This window comes from Alligator mississippiensis, chromosome 10 (genome assembly GCF_030867095.1).
Source record: "Alligator mississippiensis isolate rAllMis1 chromosome 10, rAllMis1, whole genome shotgun sequence".
Taxonomy (NCBI): Eukaryota; Metazoa; Chordata; order Crocodylia; family Alligatoridae; genus Alligator; species Alligator mississippiensis.
The window spans coordinates 70,096,679-70,122,259 of NC_081833.1; the positions used below are offsets into that span (position 1 = coordinate 70,096,679).

Sequence of the window (25,581 nt, forward strand, 5' to 3'; positions counted from 1 at the left end):
GTGGTGGAGTTTCCATCCTTGGAGGTTTTTAAGGTTTTTAAGGCTCAAGTTTCCATCCTTGGAGGTTTTTAAGGCTCGACAAAGCCCTGGCTGGAATGATCTAGGTGGGGCTGGTCCTGCTTTGGGCAGGGAATTGGACTAAATGTGACCTCCTGAGGTGCCTTCCAACCCTCGTGTTCTATGATTCTGTGATCTCAGCACTGGCCTTTGTTGTTTTAAAACTATGTGCACCACTGCCAAGTGGCTGAGAAAATTTTACCAATGAAGCCGTAAGTTAAATACCATTTTTGTAAGTGACACAGTAGAAATGAAATGGAATACTACAGTTAGTGATTACTTCCATTGTTGGAAGAGTTCCCTTAAAAAAACAGACAATTTTTCTTTATCTGAAAAGGCATATATGTATGCCTACAGTTTATCTATCTATAGATATATACATATCTTTTATTTATCTATATCTATCTATATAGATAGATAGATATATAGATATAGATCTATATATAGATATAAACTGTAATCTTTAAAGTTTGCTGTCTTTCATGTAAGCTGGATATAAATCAGCTTTGTACATAACCACCACTACAGGTTTTCTTTTAGGAATTCTTTATCCATAAGACTCCACCTGTAGTGAAAACTCATCAGTTAATCATTGACTATGGACACATGAACCAATATATAGCACATGGGATTCTTAATCCAGCCAGCTTCTTAGGAACTAACTCATATTGTTAGGAGGAAAACCTGGCATGGGAGCGTCTTTCCCAGGAATGAATCAAGATTTGTTTATTAATTTCTAAGGAAGCAAAATGTGCAACATATGTTGGAGTGGAAATGTAATGACAATTTATTCTATGACTTTTTTTCAGTCCTTCATCTGATGGCCTGCTCTATGCCTACTTAAAATGCACAATGTAGGAGGGATTAATATGTTTTATATAGTCTTAAAATGAGTATGATAACAAAAACCTGTAAGTTCAGTTAAGAGCCACTAACCAACTGAAGGTGTAATCCATGTACCACTGACTTGGAAGAAAAATGGACTGGACCATAACTCTTTAAATTCTCTGTCTGGCTGGAATGAAGACTAAAATCTTTCAAGGAGGTGCTCTAGCAATCTTCAAGATTCATCTTATAAGATGGTATTAGGGTATACGTAGCACCCTAATGTGTGGGCTGACAGTATCAAGTGGGTGTAGGTTGTTTCCTGAAATGAGGTAGGGCTCATTGCTTCCTTTGCTGTAGCAATTTGGCATAAATCCGTGCCTGTGAAAGGGGTATGTGGTAATCAGTTTACATCACAGTGACTTGTTTCCTTGACATTCTTGATGAAGACTGGGACGAGAGAGGCTGATACCCCTTTGGACTGGCAAGAAACAGGAATAGCTCTGAGAAACCAGTGAAGTTATACCAGTGTATGTGAAAAGAGAATCTGGTCTAATGACTGCAAATTGAGGCAATGCTAATGAACTAGTTCAAATAACCTTAGAAGACAAAAAAAAAATTACTGTGCAACAGAACAGGTCACTAGGAATATTTACATCCTGTAATTGCTCCCAAGATGTTAAAGTGACCCTTGTAACATCCTGGTACCAGCATTTATGTGACTCATCAATTAAAGGAAAGGTTTATTAAATTGAACAAATGAAGCACAATAATTACTTTATTCTACCGGAAGTGGATATTAGTTGTTACACCTGCTCTTATTGCTCTACATATAGAGTGGGAGGGAGCCGGCTCGTTGTTTACTAGTTTGAATTAAAACCAAAACTACAATTATGTTTTCATACATCATAATAGCACACACAGGTGCCAGTGAAAACAAAACAAGCTCTTCCTTTTTAGATAAACCAGGCCACTCAATGACAGCTTTCAAATTAATTTATTAAGAGCATTACTTCCTTGGTTATGAAATTCCCAAAGTATTAGAAATAGCAGGTGAAACACATGACCCCTTAGCCAATACTGTGGTGTACTAACTTCTTTCAACCTTTATCACGCTCAAAGGGGCTTGAGAACTATCCCCAGTGACTCGACTGATCCCAATGAACGGAGGACACTCAGGACCTTGTACGATTATAGCCAAATCAGAAGCATTTTCCTTTCAGTCTTTTAGACTATCTATTTGTGTATGGTTTGTATTGCACTTATCATGTTCTATGAAGTATTTCCCGGCTGGTGTTCTGTGAAAACGTAGTCTCTTTTATTCTTATGCCTTTACAATTGTTATGTTATACTAGACCAATGCTTTTTAACCTGTGGTCCACGGACCCCTGCAGATCTGCAGCCTATGTCTAAGGGGTCTGCGAAAGATGACTATGATCGATCGAAAGTATGTGAATACCCACCCTTACACCTCAAAGGAGTCCATGTCTCCATTTGAAATTTCCAAAGGGGTCTGCAGCTCCATTCAGAATTTTTTAGGGGTCCACAAATGAAAAAAGGTTGAAAACCACTGAGCTAGGCATGAAAATTATTTTGCACATCTGCATGACTTAGACTGTGGTTATACTGTTCCTGTTTGGTGAACCCCCTATTCAGTAAAGCGCTTGCATAAATGTGAACCTCAGTGTTGTCTACAATGGGGTTGTCCAGATGCTTAACAGCTAAGCACTTGCTTCAGTGATTTTCTGTATCAAGGCTTATGTCCCAGTGATCTCCATGTAAAGAACAAATTGTTGCAGCCTAGCACTATTTTATGGATCTGAAAGCACAATGTTGTCCTTGCAAAACCACTATTTATTTCACCTTCGTTATAATTTTAAAACTATTTCACTCTAATTGTTCCAGTAACAGAACTACCGAAGCTGTCCCCAATCTGGTTAGGCCTTACACATTATAACATACCGTATTACATAACATACATATTATAACATACTATATTAATACAAAATGTTAATATGAATACAACTTTCTTTTACAAATCATGTCCATCACAGACTAAGAAAAGTTGAGAACAAAACGAACCCACGCTAATGCACAAGAGGGGATCAAGCACGATGCAATTAGGATAAAGCAGCATCACAGTTTTTAAAGTGTTTCTTTTCAGTGCCAAATCACAGGTCTACTCTCACTCAAATAGTGAATGCTATTAAACAAAAGTTAAAACAGCTAGGAGGACAGTTCCTTGTGGGCAATTAAGGCATACTAATACAAGGCCTAAACATCTTGAGTACAATCCTTTTAAATAAAATCTTTATGCCTGGAAAGGACTGGCTCCGGTTCCTTTCTGGAAATATTAGCCTGGCAGATGCTTCCACGAAAAGAAGCGCTGTCCAAATGAATCTCACTTTATTTCTCATTTTCTTTTCTTTTTTTCCTACAAGGATTAGCTGGTCCTGGGCACAGAGACAGAACGGTCTAATTGAGGTCAGCGTCGAGGCACCTTGGCAGGAAAACACAGGGAAGCTCGCGCTGTCGGTATCTATGTTGTATCTTTTCTGTAGTTGAGTAAAAGACCATTTTCCCCTCTTCTCTCTACCAGTCCTGGCCACCCCGACTGCCACCTTCCAAAACCTGATTCACGTTTAAAGAATACAGGTTAAAATGCTCGTTTGTTTTTTTCCTACAAGGATTAGCTGGTCCTGGGCACGGAGACAGAACGGTCTAATTGAGGTCAGCGTCGAGGCACCTTGGCAGGAAAACACAGGGAAGCTCGCGCTGTCGGTATCTATGTTGTATCTTTTCTGTAGTTGAGTAAAAGACCTTTATTCCCCGCGCTCTACCGGGCCTGGCCGACCCGACTGCCGCCTTCCAGAAGCTGACTCATGTTTAAGGAATACAGGTGACAACGCTCATTTGTTTTACAAACTATAAAACCATGTAGCTGGAGCGGGATGCCTCGTCGCAGGGCTTTTACGGAAGAGCGGAAAGCGAGCACCGTGGGAGCTCGAGCGCCGTCACCTCGCTTGGTGCGACGCTGCCACACGGAGCCAAACCGGTCTCAGGCCTCGTGTAAACACACGGGCGGACTCGATGGTAGACAACAGGCTCAACAGGTAGCACGGCCCCACATGCGACGTTGGGCACACCGCGTGATCCTGGCACGCGTGGCCAAGCGCAGCTCATGTGGGGCCTGTTCCGGTGTGCGGGGCCTCATCCCAGGTCCCCAGGGACCAATGCGGGGCCAAATCCTGGCGTATGGAGCCAGGCGGCTGTGGCACGGGGCCTGATCCTGGCGTGAGGGGCCTGACCCGGGGCCCACCAGATGACACCATGCTGAGGCCCTAAACTAGGAGGCCCCACGTGAAAAAACAATCCACGAAAACGGATTTTCGTGGAACTTGATGATGAACAGCTGTTATTTCCGCACACCTGTGTGGACTCAGTGCGGGCGGGACCAAACACGTCTCTTTTGTCACGTGAGAACAAAATTGGTCAGTGTTTTTTCCTCCTTTACAGCCCCCTCACGCGGGCGGCGCACGCAACAGCTCAAGGCCGGGATGCGGGGGCGGGGCCGGGATGCGGGGGCGGGGCCCGATCGAGCCCGGCCCTGAGGCGGGGCCAAGGGGGAGGCCGGGGCGGTGGCAGTTAGGAGGCGGTTGCGGGGGGCGGGGCCTGGGCGGTGACTGGACAGAGGCGGTTGCGGGGGGCGGGGCCGGGGCGGTGACGGTTAGGAGGCGGTAGCGGGGGGCGGGGCCGGGGCGGTGACAGTTAGGAGGCGGTTGCGGGGGGCGGGGCCGGGGGTGGGGCGGCCGCGCGGGGAGATGATGTCAGGCAGGCCGGGCGGGCCGGCAGCAGCAGTAGCGGCGGCAGCAGGAGCGGCGGCGGTAGCAGCGGAGGAAGAAGAGGCGGAGGACGAGCAGGCGGCGGCGGCGGGATGTCGGCGCCCCGCGCCGTGTCGGACCCGCAACACGCGGCGCGGCTGCTGCGGGCGCTGCGCTCGTTCCGCGCCGAGAGCCGCTTCTGCGACGCGCACCTGGTGCTGGAGGGCGCCGAGATCCCGGTGCAGAAGAACATCCTGGCGGCCGCCAGCCCCTACATCAGGTGCGGGGAGGCCTGAGGGGCGCGGGGAGGCCGGAGGGGGCTGGGCCCGGCAGGCCGCAGGGAGCCCCTCCCCGGAGCTGTCGTGTCCCTGTGTCCAGGCGGCGCGTGTGGAAAGCCACTGTGCTTTGAGAGGACGTCGCGTGTCCCTGGGATGATGCTGCCGGATTGCGCCGTGTGCGACGCCCGCTCGGACCGGTCCTGGAAGCAGCGGTGCGCTCCTGGACGCGTGTGGGAGACACTATCTACATGTGCAGTGACTGCGACTCAATTTGAGCCGGAGTAAACTAATCCCAGCGTGTGTTTGAGTGCTGCTGGATACCGCTTGTATCTGGCGGGCAGCACGGTTTGTTTGTCTACTGCACCCTCACTGCCAAGCACGTGTAGAGGGTGTCGCTTTAGTGCGTGGCAAATTACTCCGCTGCGCGGTAAAGCCTCTTGTGTGGAGGGTCCCTGCGCGGGGAGGGCCACAGAGCGGGCGTCGCGGGTGCCGGATCTGGTATCGAGCAGGGCAGGGGAGGTCTGTGGCTCAGTCTGGCCCATGGACCACCCCCAGCATGGGCAAACCGGGTGGCCTGGACAGAGAGGGTACCCAAAAATGGTAATTTTAAAAATTATTTTTATCATTATCCCCAGCCAAAGGGGGTCCAATACTAAAAGTTCACCCGGCGCCGCCAGGAGCCTTGGTACGGTGCTGAATCCCGGCCTGCAAGGCCAGACCTAACCTGATCTAAGAACCCCTGATCAAACACTATTAAAAGCCAGATTTAAAACAGCAAGGCAGGGAAGTAAAGCTGAGTGGATAATAGTGGGATTATCGGATAAAGAGCTGTGTCTCAACACTAACTTGTTTTGTTTTCCTGGTAACCTGTGTAGATTTTGCACGGTGCTCGCAGGACAGCGCACGGGTACCACGCAGCCGGCTCTGCCTGCCTTCGGCCTGTCAGGCACCGAGCAATGTTAGCATTTTGGGTTTGGTTGTTTTGCTTTTTGTAACTTCATCCGACAGTTTGACTCTGCCAGAGTTTGTAAACTAGTCATCTTGCTTCATTATTGGTTTAAAGATCAATAGAGCTGGATTTGGCATTAGATAGGCTCATTGTTTATGTTGCGGATGACGGCTGCTATTTTGTTTCTGGCAGCATGTGAGCTTCCCAGGGAGCGTTCGTGGGTTCTGAAGTACATCCATTTTTAACTTTGTAAATTTGATTGGGGCATCCAAAAGCTGTTTCTGTCTTCATGCTGACCTTTGCAGCTCATTTACCTTGACAGTAGGGGAGATCTACTTTGGATCTCAGTAGAGATACAAAAGCCGGCGTAGGCCAGGGGAAAATGAGCTGTTGGTAATGGGTGTCAGCAGCAGGTGCAGCCAAAATTGTGCTGAGACCAGGGACCAGCAAGTGCAGGGAAGGACACAGAATATGCAGCACAATCGTGGCTTCTGAATTGGTGTAGAACAGAGTTGGTCCTGGGCTGCATGTGCATTTAAACCTCTTCACTAATGGTTCTGGTTCAGCAAGTGCAGGGGAATTTCTCTAGTGTGATCTTGCCCCTCGGCTCAGGGTCACATCGACCCTGTATTTGGGGTCAGGAAGGAATTTCGCCCCGTGGTCAGATTGATACGGACTGCTTTCTTCTGTAGCAGGAGGCATCACCTCTACCCGGGACCTCTTGAGCTTATTTTGACAACGTTTCATAGAAGCAGGATGTTGGTTGCTGTGGTTCACCTGCTTTACCTGTGGCAGGTTAGGGTGTTAGTTCTACACTGGTGATTGATGTCAGTCTTACATAGAGCTTAAATTATGGTTGTATGGGATGGTGTGGATAGGGATGCTCCTGCCTCAAGCAGCGAGTTGGACTAGATGACTTCTGGAAATCCCTTCCAGCCCTAGTTCTTCAAGACTCAAAGCCGATGAGTCCAGTAATATAAAATAGTCAGATTATGCCCCTTCTTGATGTATTTATGTTACATGATTGAGGGTGAGTACATGGATTAAAAACAATGAATTTCCATAGATTACTTTGTAAAATTTAAAGGATTTTTCTGCCATTAATAGATGGAGCAACTCTCTTTTTATTTTTTTTTAAGTGGAAATATACTTCTCAGTATTTTTTTTATTATTATTATTATTATTATTTAAGTAAATCCCAAAACGGTAATAGAGCCCTGCTAATATTCTGAGATGTTCATAGAGTCAGGCCAGTTTCACTCTCCCTGCACAAGTTGTCATGAAAACCTGCATAAATTGAGCTAGATATGGGTGAGGTGTATATTAAAGGACTCGAACAGTTGTTGTGTGAACTGGGATCCATCAGGCAACACTGCTTGGTTTTAGACTTCAGATTGCTTGACTTTAGGTTTTGCAAATTGTTCCAAGTTGTTATGTATAATAAACAAACACTCACTGAAGAGGAGCACCTTGGCACAATACTGTTAACACTTCATGTGCCTGTCAAAACTTCACTTAATGCCCAAGGGGATACTCTTTGCACTGTCATAAATCAGATATGCTGTCTTATTTGAACGAAGGAAAAAGAGGTATCACAGATGCTTTACTGCTCAGCGTTCACTATGTTTATGGCAGTTATACACACCTTTTCAAATAACACAGCAGCAGCTTTCAAAGGTCTTAGTGAAAACTGAATAAACTATACAGAAAGAAATATCAACTTGGTAGTTAACTTCTAAATGTGGCTTTGTGATTATGTAGTACCAGAGAGTTAAAAGACATATTCCCTAACCTGTTTGATGGCCAGTCTTTTTGGGCAAGTATGGTATGAGTTAAGTCCAGAGTATGCAACAGTGCCATGCTAATCACCCACCACTGTCTCCCAGAGCTGCCAGTTCCTGTTGGCACCAGGAAGTGTCAATACTAAATTCGGTGGTACTTGTCCTCACAGGGTCAAAACCTCAAGCCACCACTCCCCCAAAATCCCTGCCCACTCTGAGTGTCACCCTGACTCCCATTGCTGATGCTGTCTTTCATTTGGCACCCATGGCTCCTATACAAACACACTGGCTACTTGTGGTACGTGCTATGGGGTGGCCACTTCTGTCCGAGCCTATACAATTTTTAAACCATAACACTTGAACTTTCCAAGGGCATGAGCAGGAATTGGGTCTAAGATTAGGTATAAAATACAAAAGAATAATAAAAGAAGGTGCACTGTGATAACTGTAAAAGATCATGAGAAATGCAAGTAGCAGAAAGCATTTGTTCTGTGCTTTAATTATCAAGGATGAGAGAGAGGGAGATCTGTGATAAAAGAATAATCAAAGAAACTAACATTAAATCAGTACAAGTAATGTAGGATTTGTCCCAATATTTTAAGTGTCTTGCTGCCAACAGAATTGTTTTTAGTCATTCATTGCTGCTAGTACTTTAGATGATCACAAGTAAGAAATGGAGATACCTTATTAAAATTCCTGGGTTGTGAGGAGGGTTTAGGGAAAAATTATATTGGCAGGGTTGGTTTTGACAGGATATTGAAGTATCCATTTACATAAAATAGACTAGATTTTTGCAATGAAATTCTAATTTTGAATCTCATGGATATTTGTTGATATCTTAGAACCTCGGAGCAAGACCTATTCCTTGGAATAAAAGTCAGTGCATGTTACATACCTCTGAAAGATATAGGCAGGATGATGGAAATCAGCCTTCCTCCCCCTTTCATCTTCCTCCTCCCCACACTGTTAAGGGTTAGAGAAACCAGTACTAGGCAAGGGTAAAAATCAAAATTGTATTCAATCTTGTAGAGCAAAATCTTGCCCAAGTACAAATTGTTATGCAAGGTGAGCAGACAAAGCACACACTAATTAAGTTATTTTCATGTGCATATCTTAACATTCAAAAAATATTATTCTCAGCTTCCTAATATTGGTGAATTCCTTTGGGCTTCAACATATAACTAATCATGACTTTCACTGCTATCCCTAAAGAGCCCACCTTCTACTTATGCTGCTTGTTTCCCTGTCTCCACTACTTGAAACTTATTTCTTATTCCAGTGCTCTAGGCTGATTTCACTGGCCTTTATATTCAGCAGAACTGGAGAGACTGCCAGCACTAGAGAACAAAGGTACCCAGAGAACTTGCCAGTTTCATTGTCTCTTCTTTTCTGAAATAAACTGGATCGTGGCACATTAACCCTCTATTTTTAAATCTAAAACTTAGAAGAGGCCTATGGGTAATAAGCTACGGAATGAAATTTCTAGTCTATGGAAGTCAGAAATGGGGGGTGGGAGGACTTTTAAAAAATTATTTTGAGGCCATTTCTATGCATCATGGAGGGGTGGGAAAGTCAAAACCATTGCATCTTTACTCTGTAGTTCATCTTCAGCTTGTATTTAGTTACTGCGATCTTTAGCCTCATTTATTGTGAAAGGAATTACTCTTTCTAAAGAAGGCAGTATTTCTTATGACCTGTGTAAAGTTTGTTACATTCAGGATCATGCAAGAGACTTGAGATATTGATGGCCTTCTGTTAAGCCCAGGGAGTCTGTCTTAAGGCCTTGGTACCACAGAGCATCTCATAAGTTGTCAGTACATCAATTGATTCATTTCGCTTCAATGGGCAGGTCCCAGTTTAAAGATTAGAGGAATTTATCTACCAAGCCCAGAACCATAGCTAGGGTAAGAAAAAATGGGGTGGGCAGGCATGTTGTTCAGTGTGTTAGGTGGCGTTTGAAAACGTAACCTAATTGGGGAAGAAACAGAGTTGTCAGAGCACAGGAATCAGTCCAGGGTTCTGTGTTTTTTGGTTCCAGCTGTATCAAATGCATTATGCCCTTGAGCAAATCCATTGGTGGACAAGTATCAGAAGATGTGTGTCCACATCACCATCTGAATAATTTGTTTAGGGTGTGAGTGGATAATGGAGAAGTCTGGGATTTTCTGAGGGGGTGGCTGGGTGTGAGCTCAGCTTTGTTTGTGCTGAAAGATTGGTGTGGCCACAGCAAGAAGAATATCATCTGTTTTTGAGATTTGCGTGGAGATTGCTTAGGCTGACTTGTAATTCAGGCATATGTAGATCAGAATGAGGAGGCTTCTCAGTAGTTGTTTGCAGCTGAATTATCTGTTGCAGTTCAAAAGGTTTTGAGAAAAATGGAAGAAGGTCCTGAAGAGCAAGGAGCAATTCTGAACCTACTGTACAAAATTTTGGCATAGGCGTGGTTCCCGTCAGCCTCTCTTAGCAAGCACCTAATGTGATGCGAGTGCGGGTGCCCTCCAGAAAATGTGCTTAATCTAGTTTGCAATCTGCAGGGCCCATAAGAACTTATTTCTGTGGGGGCCAGGCATGGGTGACTGGTGCCTCCTGAGTCTGGGGGGGCACCCACAGAAGCCACCAGCAGTGGGGATGTGGCTGGCAAGCACCCACAGAAGCTGCCAGCAGCATCAGGGACAGCCCTGTCAGGGGGCGCACGTGCCTTCCCCCTTCTACCCCCCCCCAACCAGTTGCCTATGGAGCCAGGCTATTGGGGCCCTGTCTCTTCTCCAGCCTTTTACACCTGCAGTGCCTTGAAAATATAGGGCATGTCTATGCTGCGCTTCTACTAAACTAGAAATGAATGGGTAATTTGGTATATCCGGTAAACAAGGAGGTTTGCTCTAAAAACATGTTGGCCACGTCCAGATGAGTGCGGTTGTGTGGTACGTGGTGCCGCAGACGTATATCTGCAGCACTGCATACTGTATACTCATCTGTTCTCTGTGCGGCAAGGTAGCAGCATGGGGTTTTTTTGTTTGTTGGGGGGGGGTGGGTTGGTTGGTTGGTTGGTTGTTTGGGGTTTTTTTGGCCCCAGGATATCCAGGGCTCAAAAAAAACCCATGCAAAAAAAAAAAAAAAAAAAAAAGCAGAATGGCACACGGGCAGTGCGTGCCACTCAAAACCAGAGCCTGGCTGGCCAGAGCCACACTCCAGCTGCCAGCCAGGCTCCAAGCAGCAGAATTGCTACTGCAGCCCTAGGAGGCCCCCAGGACCCCAGTGCTGGCCCCAGCTTCCCCTACCCCACCTGGGGCAACCTTTTGCATGCCAAAGGGCACAGGCATTCCCTAGGGATATGTAGCAGTGGCACAAGGTGTACTGCTGCTTCTTGTCCCTGGATAAACCAACATGCATGCTCATGTGGATGCAGCCATTGTGACTTTAGATGAATATTCCTTCACCTGGCAGCTAGTGCTGCTTACTGTGCTGGTGAGTGATGTCCATAAACTGTCCATACTGCTCCACATGTGCTGCCTCATGGAAGGGAACAGTGAAACTGCATAGCATTGTGGGAAGATTTATTGGCCCGCCAATGGAACAGCACAGATCCAGCTACTCTCTTCCTCTTTGGGAAGTGACTTGCACAAGTAGCATAGCATGGTTGAGAGCATCGCTTCCTGGCGTGGTATGTTTGCAGTGTAGACATACTGTGATATGCACGGAGGCTGGCTGGTGAGTTAATGTTTCCAAAGGCACTTTATGCATGTATATTTATCTGATCACATTACTTTCAAGGCTAGCCTTCTGGCTTACAGGAGATGGAAGACTTTGCAGTATCTCTGCACCAACCATTTGGGTTGGTCTAATAAAAGATATCAAATTCACCCAAGGAACCTTGTTTGCAGCATCTCTGGCACTTGAATCACATGGTACATCCTAAGCTTGAGCAGAAGAATGCACTGTGGCTCTTTAGGTACTACTTGTAGATAGCAGCATAGATATACTGGTCTAACGGAACAGATCAGAGAAAGTGAATAAGGCTAAGGCTCCACTTAACTTTGCTGGTATAACAATGTTAGCTAGGGGCATAGTTCACTTGAATTTCAGATGGGAAAATTGAGGTTGGATATTAGAAAGAACTGTCTTGCTATTAGAGTAGTTAAGCACTGGAAAAGGCTACCCAAGGTGGTTGTAGAATCTCCATCCAAGGATGCTTTTGAGAGCAAGATGGGCAGCCACTTGACTGGGATAGTCTGTCAAGGATAATCCTGCCTTGTGGGTCTTTCCATCCTTGCATATCTATTATCACAGCCCTAGTGTAGATATAGTTACATTGAGCCCCCCCCCCCCCCCCCGAAGGATTTTTTTTGCTAGTGTAATATCTCACGTAAGTAACTAGTAACAAGCTATACTGGCACAAGAGTGCTTTTGTTGGGATAAACAGCATCTACCCTAGGAGAGTTGGCTGGTATAGATGTACTGGCAAACCTTTTGTGGTGTAGACTTGTGCTAAAATATTCCTGGTATTGTCCTTGGTACCAGCAAATGTGGCATCCCTACAGAGGTGGCACATTGCTACCGATTGTCATGACCTGGCATGAGTTGTTTTGCATGGTTACGTCTAACTTGGTACAGTTAACAATTCTGTAGCACAAGTATATACCAGCGCTCCGCAGAGGTCACGCACCCCAAAGGAGGCAGCATGACTGGCACTGGTGTTTTGAAAATAAGCTTGGCCTGGTATACAAATCAGCTGAGCAGTGCATGATTCTCCTGGAAAATCTCAGTAATATGAATGCTGTGGGCTGCTTTTGGCCTCCATTAGGCTGAGGCTGGCTGAAAACACAGCTAGAATTATGCACGTATCTGAATTTTAGAAAAAGCAAAATTATTTTCCCTGGATGGAAAAGCAAGGACCTGGGATGGTCTGTAAGTTCTGTGGGGTGTATGCAATAGGTTCTCTGAAAACATAGCTTTCGCCTGCCCTGTGTACCAGTTGCTAAATTGGGGTGATAATACTTGGCTAGTTTGGAAGGGCGTAGTGAGGATGCTTATGTTAATCTATGTCCTTGCGTAATATCTTCCCTCGTAGTCTCTCAAAACACTTTCTTGAGTTGCTAATACTATCTTGGCATGTTACCAACTGAATTTAGCCATTAAACACTGTCTGATTAATGGTGTAGTAGAGGGAATCGTGGTTGTACACGTAGGGTTAAACAATTCATGGATGTTTCTTTACCGCTGATTTAGCTTCCTATTCAGGTGTTGTCCCTAACCCTCATCCTGACCAAGTTCCCAACCTCATGCAAAGTTAGTTGTGCTGTCGACCCTTTTAAGCTACCCTAGCTGGAAGTATAAGTTGGCTCTTGGGTGCCCTATTCATTTGGAAGGTAATGCGTGCTGAGGATACAGGCAAAACCACCTGAGTGCTGATAGTGCTGTAGTGCCTCCTGCACTTTCCCCAAGTTCACCCAGAGAGGCAAACATGTTTTTCCACCACTTGGTCAGAAAAGCAGTTGCAGAGTAGCTCAGTTCACTGCAGTCCAAAACCCATAGGATTTAACATAAGAAATCATGCATGCATGGCAGTTATATGAGGCCCAGTAACTCAGGCATGGCTTTGCAGATAGACTGCTTGTAAATAGGCCAAGCCAACTGAATACAGATCACCCAAGTTCTCTTGTGGTGGAGGTGTATCCTAAGAGACTTAAAATGAGCTGTCACGGGAGCAAATCGATACACTTCTTCTTCCGTAGTATAGACCAAGCTATCTATAACTGGGAGGATTATTTTTAACAAAAGGAGTATTTCAGAGCTCAAATCCATACGTGAAATAAGCATTGTTATACACGCAGTGCTTTAATGGATGAAGTTCGGTATTTGAAATAAAAGTCAAACTTAACAGCTTTCATAGATGCTAGGGTCAGAAGGGACCTCAACAGATCACCGAGTTCGACCCCCTTGCCTGGGCAGGAAAGAGCACTGAAGTCAGATGATCCCAGCCAGCTTGGACATGTATTTATGCTATGGCCATCCCTGAGCTTGCAGTAGATGTATGTGCACATCGCTCTGGTTCAAAATGCTCCCCTAATGTATTTCTTGCCACAGAAATCGAATCACACTTGAGAGAGAAATATGTATATTAAGTCTACTTGAAGTATATAGGAATAAGCACGGGGTATCTTTCAGTTTCTGTTTAAATCACTAACGTTTAGTCTTGTTGAAACTAGTTTTGGTCAGAAATCATGTCTTTTATTTTTATTTTTGTGATATGCAAAGCTCTTCATCTCACCTAGGCTGCCAGACCACCATAAAATGTTAATCTCTCTCTGACGGTGCTGAAATAAACTTCATGTGGACAACCAGCCTTGACAGATTTTTGTATCACTTTGTCAACCTCCTGCTTTTATTTTACACTGTTGATTTTATAGCAAATTAAAAGCTGTGTTTTTGAAGCCTCTTACAGAAAAGGTGATGAAAACATCTTGCTCACTGTATATGCTTAGTCCTAAGCATTGCTAAACTCTGCTCTTAATAACAGAGTGAAATTTGAAATCGGTGCTCTCGCTTATGTAAGACCTTGCTGTTAAAGCCACCTTGTCACGGTGCTGTAGCATTTGTTAACTAACATAAATACTGGTTTCTTCCTCATGTGAATACACATGCTGGTAACTAACTTCCCTTCTGTTTCCATTTGTTAAATTTCCATTTGTTGAGATTTTTTAGCTGTACTTATGAAAACTCTTTGTAATTTTCATAACCTTTTATTATTTGAAAGTAGTCTTATCTATTAGAGACTAATGCTGAAGCAGCCATATGTAAAATACTGCTGTGGGTAAAGTTGGAGAAGCACTCTTGTTAATAGTCCTGTTCTCACACTTGCAATTTGATAGCATTTAAGTTAAGGGGATGATGATTCCTATTTTTTGTCTCCAACCTAAAGGTGACCGTACCCCCTCCCATTCATAGAAAGTTAGGGTTGGAAGGGACCTCAGGAGGTCACATCTAGTCCAACCCCCTGCTCCAAGCAGGACCAGCCCCAACTAGATCATCCCGGCTAAAGCTTTGTCTAGCCGGGTTTGGAGACATTCCAAAGATGGGTATTGAAAACCACCCCCACCTCTCTGGGTAACCTATTCCAGTGCTTCACCGCCCTCCTAGTGAGACAATTCTTCCTAATATCTAACCTAAACTTTCCTTGCTTCAACTTGAGCCCATTGTTCCTTGTTCTGTCATCTGCCACCACTGAGAACAGTCCAGCTCCAGCCTCTTTTAACCCACCCTTCAGGGAGTTGAAGGCTGCTATTCACCCCCCCCCCCATAGTCTTCTCTTTTCCAGACTAAACAAGTCCTGTCACCACAGTCTTTCCTTACAAGTCATGTGCTCCAGCCCCCAGACCATTTTCATTTCCCTCTGCTGGACTCTTGAAACTTGTCCACATCCTTTCTGTAGTGGGGGGCCCAAAACTGGACCCAGTACTCCAGATGTGGCCTCACCAGTGCTATATAGATGGGAAAGCTACTTTTCATCATGCACGCACAGAACAGGACGTAGTACAGCATAACCAAAAGCTTCTCTGCGGGGGGTCTGAGGTTGCTGTATTTTAGTATGTGAAGCTGGTTTCCATGTTACTTACTGGTCTCTCCACAATGGCAGAATTTTTCTGGGAAGTTGGGAATAAATAGGTAAAATAGCTTTAAAATACATGGCTCCATTGTAATTAATGGGAAAGCTAAAATTTCACTTGTGATATTCAGGTGTCTGAGTTCTGGAGTTTTTAGAAAAATATCTTTTCTTTATCAAAAATGAATTGGCCAAATGAAAATCAAGGTATGTAGCCCTCCTGAACAGAAGTATCTTTTCCAGGGAGTATTTTGCTTGGATGAGAGGGGCCTTGGACAATCCTAACTGCAAAAAGCTCTGAGGAGCTTGGGATGGGATGTGCAGTGCCATATGCAAAGCCTGTTAGGGAAGTTATTCATTAAGGGCTGGTTAGAGCAAGAATGTAAAGGAAACTCAAAAGGAACAAGAAGCCTGTCTCTTGCCTTGCCCAGACCAGCTTAGCAAGGAAATGGGATTGGTAAATGCCCAGCCTGTAAATTGAGGGGTAACTTGAAATGTGAGCCAAGAGCTCAGGAGGAAGAGGTTAGGATGGGCTACAGCTATAGTTCTGCACCAGCAACCATTGCTTTTATATTTGCAACTTTTTAAAGAAGGCAAATGGGAAAAATAACTTTGGGGGATACTTACCCTACGTGCATCACTGTCTTTGCTGAAATGTTCGTTCATGTTTCTATTGCCTTTTCTCCTCGACTGTCTTGTCTTCCTTCCTCCCAGGATCTCAGCTGTCATTGTTCCATCTCTTATATGCAAAGAAACATGGTCATTTATTGCTGTCTTCAAGTTATTCTGGTTAGGCTTTTATGCAGGTTTTTTTTCCATAATACTTCATCCTGTGATGTCTAATGAAGTTGGTTAGACCAGGGCTGGCCAACCTGCAGCACACATGTCCCAAACGATGCAGACATGGTCTCAGTGTGTGGCACACAAGAGACTGGGGAAGAGAAAGGCAGCAAATTGGAGTGGCACAGGGTGGGGGGAGCGTGGAATTTTAATTTGTGGCATGCCTCCCCGAAGGGGTGACTCCTACTGGGTTACAGTTTGATGCTTCCCTCCTTAAGGTGCCGTGGCATGACCACATATAACAGCCTTGGATAATCCACGAAGGCCAGCATTTTCTAAGCATTACTTCCTGAAGTCGCACAAACCCGTTAGCAAAAGCCTGCTTTCCTTATAAATAGCTTGATAATTTTAAAATATTTTTATAAGGTCTAGATTTACCAAACCTAACATGTAGCTGGCTGTGTTTCTTTTCAGCAAACCCAGGTAAGATGTTTGCTGGTGGGGTTGTCAGTCAATCTGTATTTTTAAGCAAGACAAAGGCTCTGTTGCTATTAAAACCAAGCTACGGGAAAGGCATCCTTTGAGCAAAGGTAGAGAAAGGCATACGAGTCATAGTTCCAAACCTGTGTCTGATATGACAGTGTTTTGACTAAGACTAGAAGCTATTATCAAATTAAAGTTACTTGATGAACTTTCACTACATGAGCTACAATGATGAATAAACTTAATCTGCACCTGGAGAAGGAAGACGGGTTGAAACTGCAATTAAGATGATGAGTTAAAGTCAACTATGGAGACATAAGGACTAAGACACTCTTTTTATATTACCTCTGGGCTGTCACCTGTTAAATAGCAGAGACTTTAGGGCTTTTACATTAAAGGAAACTTTACTTTAGAGTAGTTTGGTTGATTAGATGATTAGGAATAGATTAGGCCTAAAATTTGACTGTGGATGGAGGGCCGAGTTCTGTCTAACAAACCCTGGTTGCAAATATTAACTACATTGACTAACTGCAGCAGAATAACTTCAGATGTGCACACGAGTAAATGAAATGATAATGTGGCACCATGCTCTCAACACCAAGAAAACAAGGGGGGCAGATTCTAACACCACCTAGAAGTGAGGACCCAACCCTGGAAATGTTGGAGCCAGCAAAACCTGACAAGTGCAGGTTAATACTAATATTCTGCAACTACTGTTGAATGAATTGCCTCGATCCTTTTGTAATATGTAAACATGTCATTGGTGAATTTTTAGCCAAACTTAGTTTTTTCTGTGCTTTGCAAAACTTTTAAACTGTATGCAGTCCTTCCTTAAACAAAATAAAAGCAACCTCGCTTGGTTTTTATGCTGAGCTGTTAAATGGATTGGCTTGCCTGGAGATTTGTAGTTGCTCATCACTTGCAGATTGCCTGGAAAAAATCACAAAGACATAGACAAAATATTTTAAAAGCTGGCACGGTTTGCAGGGTGTGGTGAAGACAATCTTTCATGTACAGTGCCAAAAGGCCAGGGTGTGACCTGGAAAAAGAATCCTGCTTGTTTAATTGAGAAGCTTTTTTGAAAGAGAGAGATGGGTGGCAGTAAATTGCTGCATCATGGTTTTCTGTTTTGACCTATTTTAAAATACATTCTAAAAATCTTTGCATGTGCAATACCAAGCTTGATCAGCATCTAGGATTACAGCATCTAAAACAAAACGTGTTTGGGGGGGGGGGGGGGGGTTTGTAAGCATTATCCATTTACATGGTAAATAAATTTTTATTAGCATTGATCTAGAGAGGTGGTAAGCCTGTAGGCTCAAACTCATGTGTGGGACTTGGATTGGGAGGAGACCAAGCTGGCTTTAATTGTTCCTTTGGTGAAAGTAGGTTTGTACCAAATTCTGCAGAGACAACTTCAGGTCTAGTGTTGTCCTGACATGTTCCGATCACTCTTAGTAGTTTCGGATAATACTCCCTTTCTAACTTGAAAATCTGTCGCTTTAATTTAACGTGGTTTAGTCCTATTCTAGGCCTTCACTAGAAACTCTCTTTTTGGTTAATGGTGTGATACGTATTTATTTTTAACAATATTTCTATACCATTAAAAGCCCTTATATAATCACTGTTTATACTAGCCAAAAAAGTTCTTGTGCTGTTTTTTGGCCTACTTCATTTGGTGCTAAATCATTGTCTTTGCTAGTATAAACAGTGACTAAGCTATAGTTACAATGACAACTTTTCTAGCATAGATGTAGTCTTTTTGGAGCAAAATGATAACCTGCAAAGGAACTCGATTATAAAAAGCTGAGATATTCTTGGTGGTTCTCTAAAATTTTATTTTTTTCCATCATCATGCCAGAGCTCTTTAGAAAGCTTTATGAACCTGAATTGGTTTTGGTAAAATAAGACGGAAACTGAAACTTTTACCTTGCCATTTCAAAGACAGACATTTCCTTTTTTTACCATAAAACAGTGGTTATCAACCTTCTTAGACTCAAGGCACCCCTTGGAAAATGCCGGCTCTTAAGCTTTCACTCTCTCTCTGACTATGGGAAATGAATAGGGTGATTTCTGTTACAAAGAGCTTGGAAAGACCGCAACAGGTAAGATGTTGTTTGATGCTTTCAGTTGTTGCGCAAAATCTCTGGGTTTATCTTGTGAATCCGTGTGTGTATTTGCACATCTAACAGTGCTAATATCGTGGAGTGACCCATAGTTGATCTGTGCGAAATGACATCTTTCCGCTTCAATGTCTGTTTCGATGGAATAACGTTTCATTTCGAGTTTAGTTGTTTCAAAAGCATTGTTACCTTTCGTTGAAACTGTTTTGATGCTGTTTCGCCCATCCCGCACTGGGAAGATCAGTGCTGCCACTGGCCCCAGCCAGCAGCACCAGCCTCCTGTCATCTGGCAGGCAGAGCAGGGGCTCACCCGCACCCCCGGGAGGAGTCTGGCATAGCCCTGCAGCCCTCCCGGGAGCTTGCCCACACCCTGGGGTCAGCAGCAGCACCAGTCTTCCCGGCTCGGGGTGTGTGGGCTGTGCATAGCGCCAGTCCCAGCTGGCAGCAGCAGCCTCCTGTCATCCAGCAGGCAAATGGGGGTCTCAGCCCCAGGAGGAGTCTGGTACAGCCCCGCAGCCCTGCTGGAGGTGCGGGTGGGCCCCAATCTGCCTGCCAGATGATAGGAAGCTGCTGCTGCTGGCTGGGACCGGCGCTGAAGCCAAGTAAGCCTGGCTTTGAAACTCAAAACGCTTTGAAACTTTTAAAACGTTTCAAGTGCCCTTGTTTCATTTCGGTTTTGCTGTTTTGAGCTCGACACGCTTCGAAACGAAACATGAGGTGAAATTTCACACAGCCCTACCCCATGGTACTCTTTAAAGGATCTCATAATCACCCTAGGGTGCTATGGCACCCTGGTTGCTACTAAGAATAAAAAGCAAAATAACTGTCCACAAAAACTGTTTCCAAACCTACTGTAGTACATTGCAGAGGTCATAAATATGCTTGAAGTACACAAGGCCTGCAAAGGTCTTCAAGGAAGCTGGGGCCGTATCTTTTACAAGGGTGCACAGCCTTTGCAGTTATTTAAAAGCCTTTCTCTGTCAGTCAGGAACACAGAAACAAGCATAGGGATAAAACTATTGTTCGTTTTATGCTTGGTGTCACTATTATATAATTTTACTCTGTTATCTTTCATTGACAGCTTACAAGTAAGCTACGCATTTTACAGCTTGTAAGCCATAGCACATTTTTCTTTTCTTTTCTTACCCAATATGTCCTTGCCTGGATGTTTCACTGAGTAAAGATTTAATTTATAGACTTGCTTAGAAGGATCAAACTTGAATGGTCCAAGAAAAAGGGTACTGAATATTATTGCTTTTATATGGTATAAATCTACTGAACCCAGTTTATAATCTTAGAGGTGAATGCACATTTCTTTCAAATGCTGTCTTTGAAACATGAGGTTTTCTGTACTTATGTGATCACATGTTTACTGAGCAGCTGTGACTTTTTTTTTTTTTCTAATATTATATACACAGCCTTACACAATGGCATTTGAGCTGACTCATAAAGATTTTATTTCCCTATATGTTGAAGAACAGATTCTGGATTTGCATCTCTCTTATCATATGTATTTTCACGTTCACTTATTCATCACGTGTGCTGTATGCTCTGTTGTTTACCTAACAGGAAAATTAAATTTCTTAATTGTATCATATGTATGCATGCATCTCTTATATAGATTGCTGAGTAGATAGTATATAGCTTGGAGCAGTTATGTTTACTTGCTAACGAACTATTTGTTTTAAGGGGAAATCATTTCTTAAAAAATATCTGAACAAAATACATTGTTAAGCTGGTGAAAATAAAGTGATTTTTTTTTTTAATTTTTTTTTTTTTTTTAAAGAACATGGGACTTTAACTCAGGAGTAAGGAGATTAACTTTCTCCCTAATTCTTTCCCCTACTCACCTTTCCAGTCAATACTGCTCTTCTCCATAGGATAACTACGTCTATTTACGCTGTTCTTAAAACAGTTTTTCAGGGAGAGACTTTACTCCCCAGGTAACAATGTAATTGGAAATAAAATGGTTATTGTAATGAGAAGAGACTTGAGTCCTGGTAAGGGAGAGTTAAGAGAATGTGTAAACATAAGCAGTACAAATCCCATTCTCCCAATGTTTTCCTACTCTTTCCACAGATACACTGGGTGTAGGGGGTTTTCCTTGCGAGTTTTTAGTCCTGTATTTGAACTAAAAACCAAGGCAGCATTCTTCTGGTGCTGAAGCACTTGGTCTTTCTGAATACAGCGAGGATACCGTAATAGCAAGGTGGAGCTTGCACATTAACAATGCGAAAAACAACCATATTGCACTTGTGCAGATCTCTTTATCAGCAACGTTGCATGCAAGCTGACACTTCCCAGTTTGCAGGCCTGAAGATCAAATGCAAAATAAATGGGCGTACTGGGAATTGTACAGCTGAGAGAAAGGGGAGAGCACTGTTAAGGTGCCTGTTGGCTGACCTTCCCTGGGTGCTAAATCTCTGCAGATTTTTCTGTTTAAATGCAGTTGCTTACTTCCAGAAATCCATAGTTAAGTTCAGCCAACCAACCTTTTTGTTTTACCTCTTTTTTTTCCTACTTACTCTGAGAACAAACATTCTCAGACCACTTTATCAATCACATAAATTAAGTTTAAAAATAAAGTAAAAACATTTTTATGCTCACTAATGTATTAGTTGCGCAGTTCACCTAAGGCAACCAGTTGCTTTCATGGGACAGAGTTAAGATCAAAGGCTGACATTCAAAACCACATGTGCGACTAGATCGCTTATTTCTAGGCTTTCTCTAGTTCTAGGATAAGTAGTATACCTATTCTGGGGAGGGGAAAAAAATAAATATATATTTTCCTGTTTTTGTTTTATGGTTTTGGACTGACATGTGATTATTTCATATAAAACACTTTTGCAACATGAAATAGTACACAGGAGTTAAGACATTTATTCCTTTTACTTTTTAATAAGGTAATTGACTAGACCAATTACTTTATTAATTAGAAGTCCATGCAATGCACTTGTGTATGATGCTGACATCATGATTGCTGATTACTTAAGAAGCTGGCACTATTTGTATGAATCTTATCTCTCCAGTGTAGCTGGCATAAAGTCTGTTCGTGATGCACAGTACATTGCATCACACACACTGGACTTCTTGGGGATCTGTAGATATTGTTGTGATGTTCTGTGCTTTCTTTCGACAATAATCTGCTATCCTGTTTTGATAGTGTCTGGGAAGAAGCACAACTTGGCATACCTTGGCAGGCAGATGCTGCAGAGCTAGAGTTGTATTAATTTAACAGAATGTGCCATCTCATTGCAGGAGAGCAGATATGACCTCTGTAAGAAGTACATACAATATAAAGAAAATTGAGCTAGCTTGAGCAGATCAGGAAATGTGCAAAGAGAAGAAACACTATTGCTGTGTGAGCAGTACTTTTGGTACTTGAGCTGGGGGCTTGTCTAATACATGAGGTTTTTGGTTGTTTTTTTTTTCTTTTGTTGTTTTTTTGTTTTTTTAATTAAAGAAGTTGGGGTGATTCCTCACACAAACTGGCAGGGACAAGTGTGAGGTTATGTAGAGATAAGCCTACGCTTCCAGGGGCCAAGTGGGGAAGAGCAAATACTTCTGCCTCATATCCTGCAGCATCCTTAATAGGAGCCTTTGAGAACTGCTGCCCTAAAAGGAACAAATGGTATTCCCGGGTGTAATAGCTATACGGTAGCTGTTCGTGCTTGTTTTCCCTCTCTGCCATGTATCATAGTGGAGCACTCTTTCCATTAGTTTTATTTCTTTTTCTTTTCTAGGACAAAGCTGAACTATAACCCTCCAAAGGACGATGGATCAACTTACAAGATTGAACTTGAAGGGATATCAGTTGAAATAATGAAAGAGATACTAGATTACATCTTCAGTGGGCAGGTATGTCATTAAATAGAATTACTGCATGCCTATCTCTAAATCTGCAACGCTAGTTAAAGATGGCATGCTTTTTGTGTTCTGTTGCTGTTGCAAAAGGCACAGACTTAAGTCGTGTGTTGTTAAGAGTTTGCTATAAAACTGCTTCTGTAAAGCAGTAAAGCCGCAATGTAGGCTATAGGTATGAACCAAAAAGTAAGCAAGTCTTTCGAGTTTCTATTGATCTGCCTAGTCTTGTGGCTCCCAGGCAAAAAAAAAAAATGAATAATGCTAAACCTTTTTAAACACCACCAGTCTTTCCACTGAGCCGGTTTAAACCAAGTTTATTAGTAGCTGTGAAAGGTGTCTGGACTGGCTGCCTAGAGATAGCAGATGATCACAGAACACATACCTTGGGGTTGTTCAAGTACTCCACTTCACTGTCTTGCCAGTAACTTTGATCTGTTATGGGTTCCAAGGTTGTTTAGTTTTCATGTCCATTCAATCCTTGCTAGTCCCTGGTTAGGCTGCCAACTAAGCACAAATTTTAAATTGATTTTTGTGCTATCCTTTGGGAACCAAACTAAGAATTGTCAAATAAAACAGGCCCCCCCAAACAAGCATTGGGTAGTATCAGATCTGGTTGGACAGCAACTAATTTACAAAATAGCTTTCTTAAAGTAGAAATCCTGCAGATTTGGCTGTAAAAGCCCTTTCCTTGGTATGCACCCTGGATTTAACAGCAGGGTACGGTTTGACTTCTCAGATCAGTTCATCAAGTTTGTGGTCAACACCTCTGTACACACCCTCTGTACAGTAAACCCCCTGCTTGTTTTCAGCTAATCTACTTAACCTCTGGTAACTTTACATTTTGAGAAGCACTGTTAAGAACTTAGACATCTCATGCAGCAGATGTGTGACTTACAGCTGTAATTTTCACCCTGACTCTTCCAGATCAGGCTACATGAAGAAACTATCCAAGATGTTGTGCAGGCAGCTGATCTTCTGTTGCTTACAGATCTTAAAACTCTCTGCTGTGAGTTTTTAGAAAGTTGTATAGCTGCTGAGAACTGTATTGGTATTCGGGACTTTGCACTGCATTATTGTTTGCATCATGTTCACTACCTTGCCTCGGAGTATCTGGAAACTCACTTCCGAGATGTCAGCAGCACAGAGGAATTCCTGGAACTGAGTCCTCAAAAACTGAAAGAAGTGCTTTCTCTGGAGAAGCTGAATGTTGGAAATGAAAGATATGTGTTTGAAGCGGTGCTTAGATGGATTTCCCATGATTCAGAATTAAGAAAGGTCAGAGTACTCCTGAGTTTTACTTTGTGATTTTGGCTCAAGTTCTGCCATTATATTCCAGTTGGATATTTCTGAACTGTGTTGCTACCAGTGCCAGAGCACTGCAGGATGAAACATATGCTATGTTATTGGGTTTCATGCTATATTAAATTATATGCGGTGTAATGTGGTGTGTAGGTTGGTGGTATTAAGACAGAATAGGACTCAGTTATTGGTGGTAGAGTCATTAAAGCCTCTCCTCTGTTGCAGACATAAGCAGCAAATGAAATAGCTTGATATTTATATCCAAAAGTTAGATGCACAGGTCTAGGTGTGGGAGAGTGATTAGTTGATTAGACTTGGAGCCTTAAGCTGTGGCTTCCAATCTTACTTTCAAACTAAAATTCTGTTATCTACTTAATATGCAAAATGCTTTATGTTCCTTTTATATACAGAAACTACTGCACTTACTTTAGAACATAGCTGCAAAGAATTTATCATGAACAGTGTCATTTTGTACAGTGTTTCAGAATTTTTTTTTCTGTTTTGCTGGCTCTCTAGGTTCACATGAAGGATGTTATGTCCGCAGTATGGGTTTCAGGATTAGACGCAACCTATTTGCGTGAACAGATGATGAGCGAACCACTCGTTCGGGAGGTCGTCAAAGAATGTAACAACATTCCACTTACCCCCCCACAGCAGGGTGAGGCATTGCTGGCTTCTTTCAAACCTAGAGGTTACTCTGAGTGTATAGTTACCGTCGGTGGTGAAGAAAGAGTGTAAGTATTGATTACCCTTATCAACAAAGCCAATTTGTACAATTATACAGTTAATGGGCCTGCGATGCTTTTATAGAAACTGAAGTACAGTGAGAAGTTAATAGGTACATAAAGTGCACTTAATGTACCTAATTAGTTCAGCACTTCAATTTGTTTTTAGGTTTATCAGACACACAGCAACATGATACGAGACTTGAATAGACCAGGTTGTCTACGCTGAATGAGTTATACAGGAGGGCCTTTTAAATTAATAAATAGACAAATGACACTTAACAAAACATTTTAAATGTTTATCGTTGGCAAGATGTTTTACATGCTTAAAACATTTGTTGAAACTTAATTGCTGTAGGTGTTATCGTAAATCCATTGATTGACTTAGGATATCCTAATTTAGATGTTATCCTAAATCCATTGATTGAGTCCCGGGTGGCCATCCCATGGCACATGTCAATGTCTTGGGCAGCCTCCCTGTGTGGTACACATCAGACCAGGTCGGGAGTTGAAAGCCAGAGCACAGATCAGGCAGGGGATTAGAGTGACACTTGGCAAGAGTGTGGAGTTTACCTTATGGCACACCTGCCAAAAACATCGACCCCGTTGGATTAGGTGATAGAGGCTTGTGAAAGACTGCAGTAGCTTTATGGTACTGACTGTTACCTAGATGCCGTAGCAAATTTCTCATTAAAATAGCCTCTACGTTGACGATGGTTAGTGAAGTTGAAAGCCAAAAATGCAGTTCATTAGACTGTGGTATGGGCAGCTAGAATAAACTTTCTCTAATTTGTAAACTGAGTGGATTTTATGTACCAGTCTTGAATGAGAAGTAGTAGAGAACACAAGGCAACACTTTTCTAACAGTTGCTATTCAGGTCATTGCTATGTTTTATTAAACTATCACATGCCTACTTTACAGTCCAGGCTCACCTTCCTTGCCAAAGAGAATTCTTTGTTTTACCAGGATAATGATGAGGCCCATTCCACGCCTTT

General features: G+C 43.0%; 1 protein-coding gene across 1 annotated transcript in view; it reads left to right on the forward strand.

The window, feature by feature from the left end:
- The first annotated feature begins 4,736 nt into the window (after nucleotides 1-4,736).
- The window catches only part of GAN (gigaxonin), a 56,972-nt gene continuing 36,127 nt past the window's right edge, over nucleotides 4,737-25,581 (forward strand). Inside the window, exons 1-4 of the mRNA XM_014609254.3 lie at nucleotides 4,737-4,983; nucleotides 22,441-22,555; nucleotides 23,486-23,836; nucleotides 24,377-24,594. Of these exons, the coding sequence (XP_014464740.1) occupies nucleotides 4,817-4,983; nucleotides 22,441-22,555; nucleotides 23,486-23,836; nucleotides 24,377-24,594 (851 nt within the window). The 5' untranslated portion in view covers nucleotides 4,737-4,816. The remainder of the gene's footprint in view (nucleotides 4,984-22,440; nucleotides 22,556-23,485; nucleotides 23,837-24,376; nucleotides 24,595-25,581) is intronic.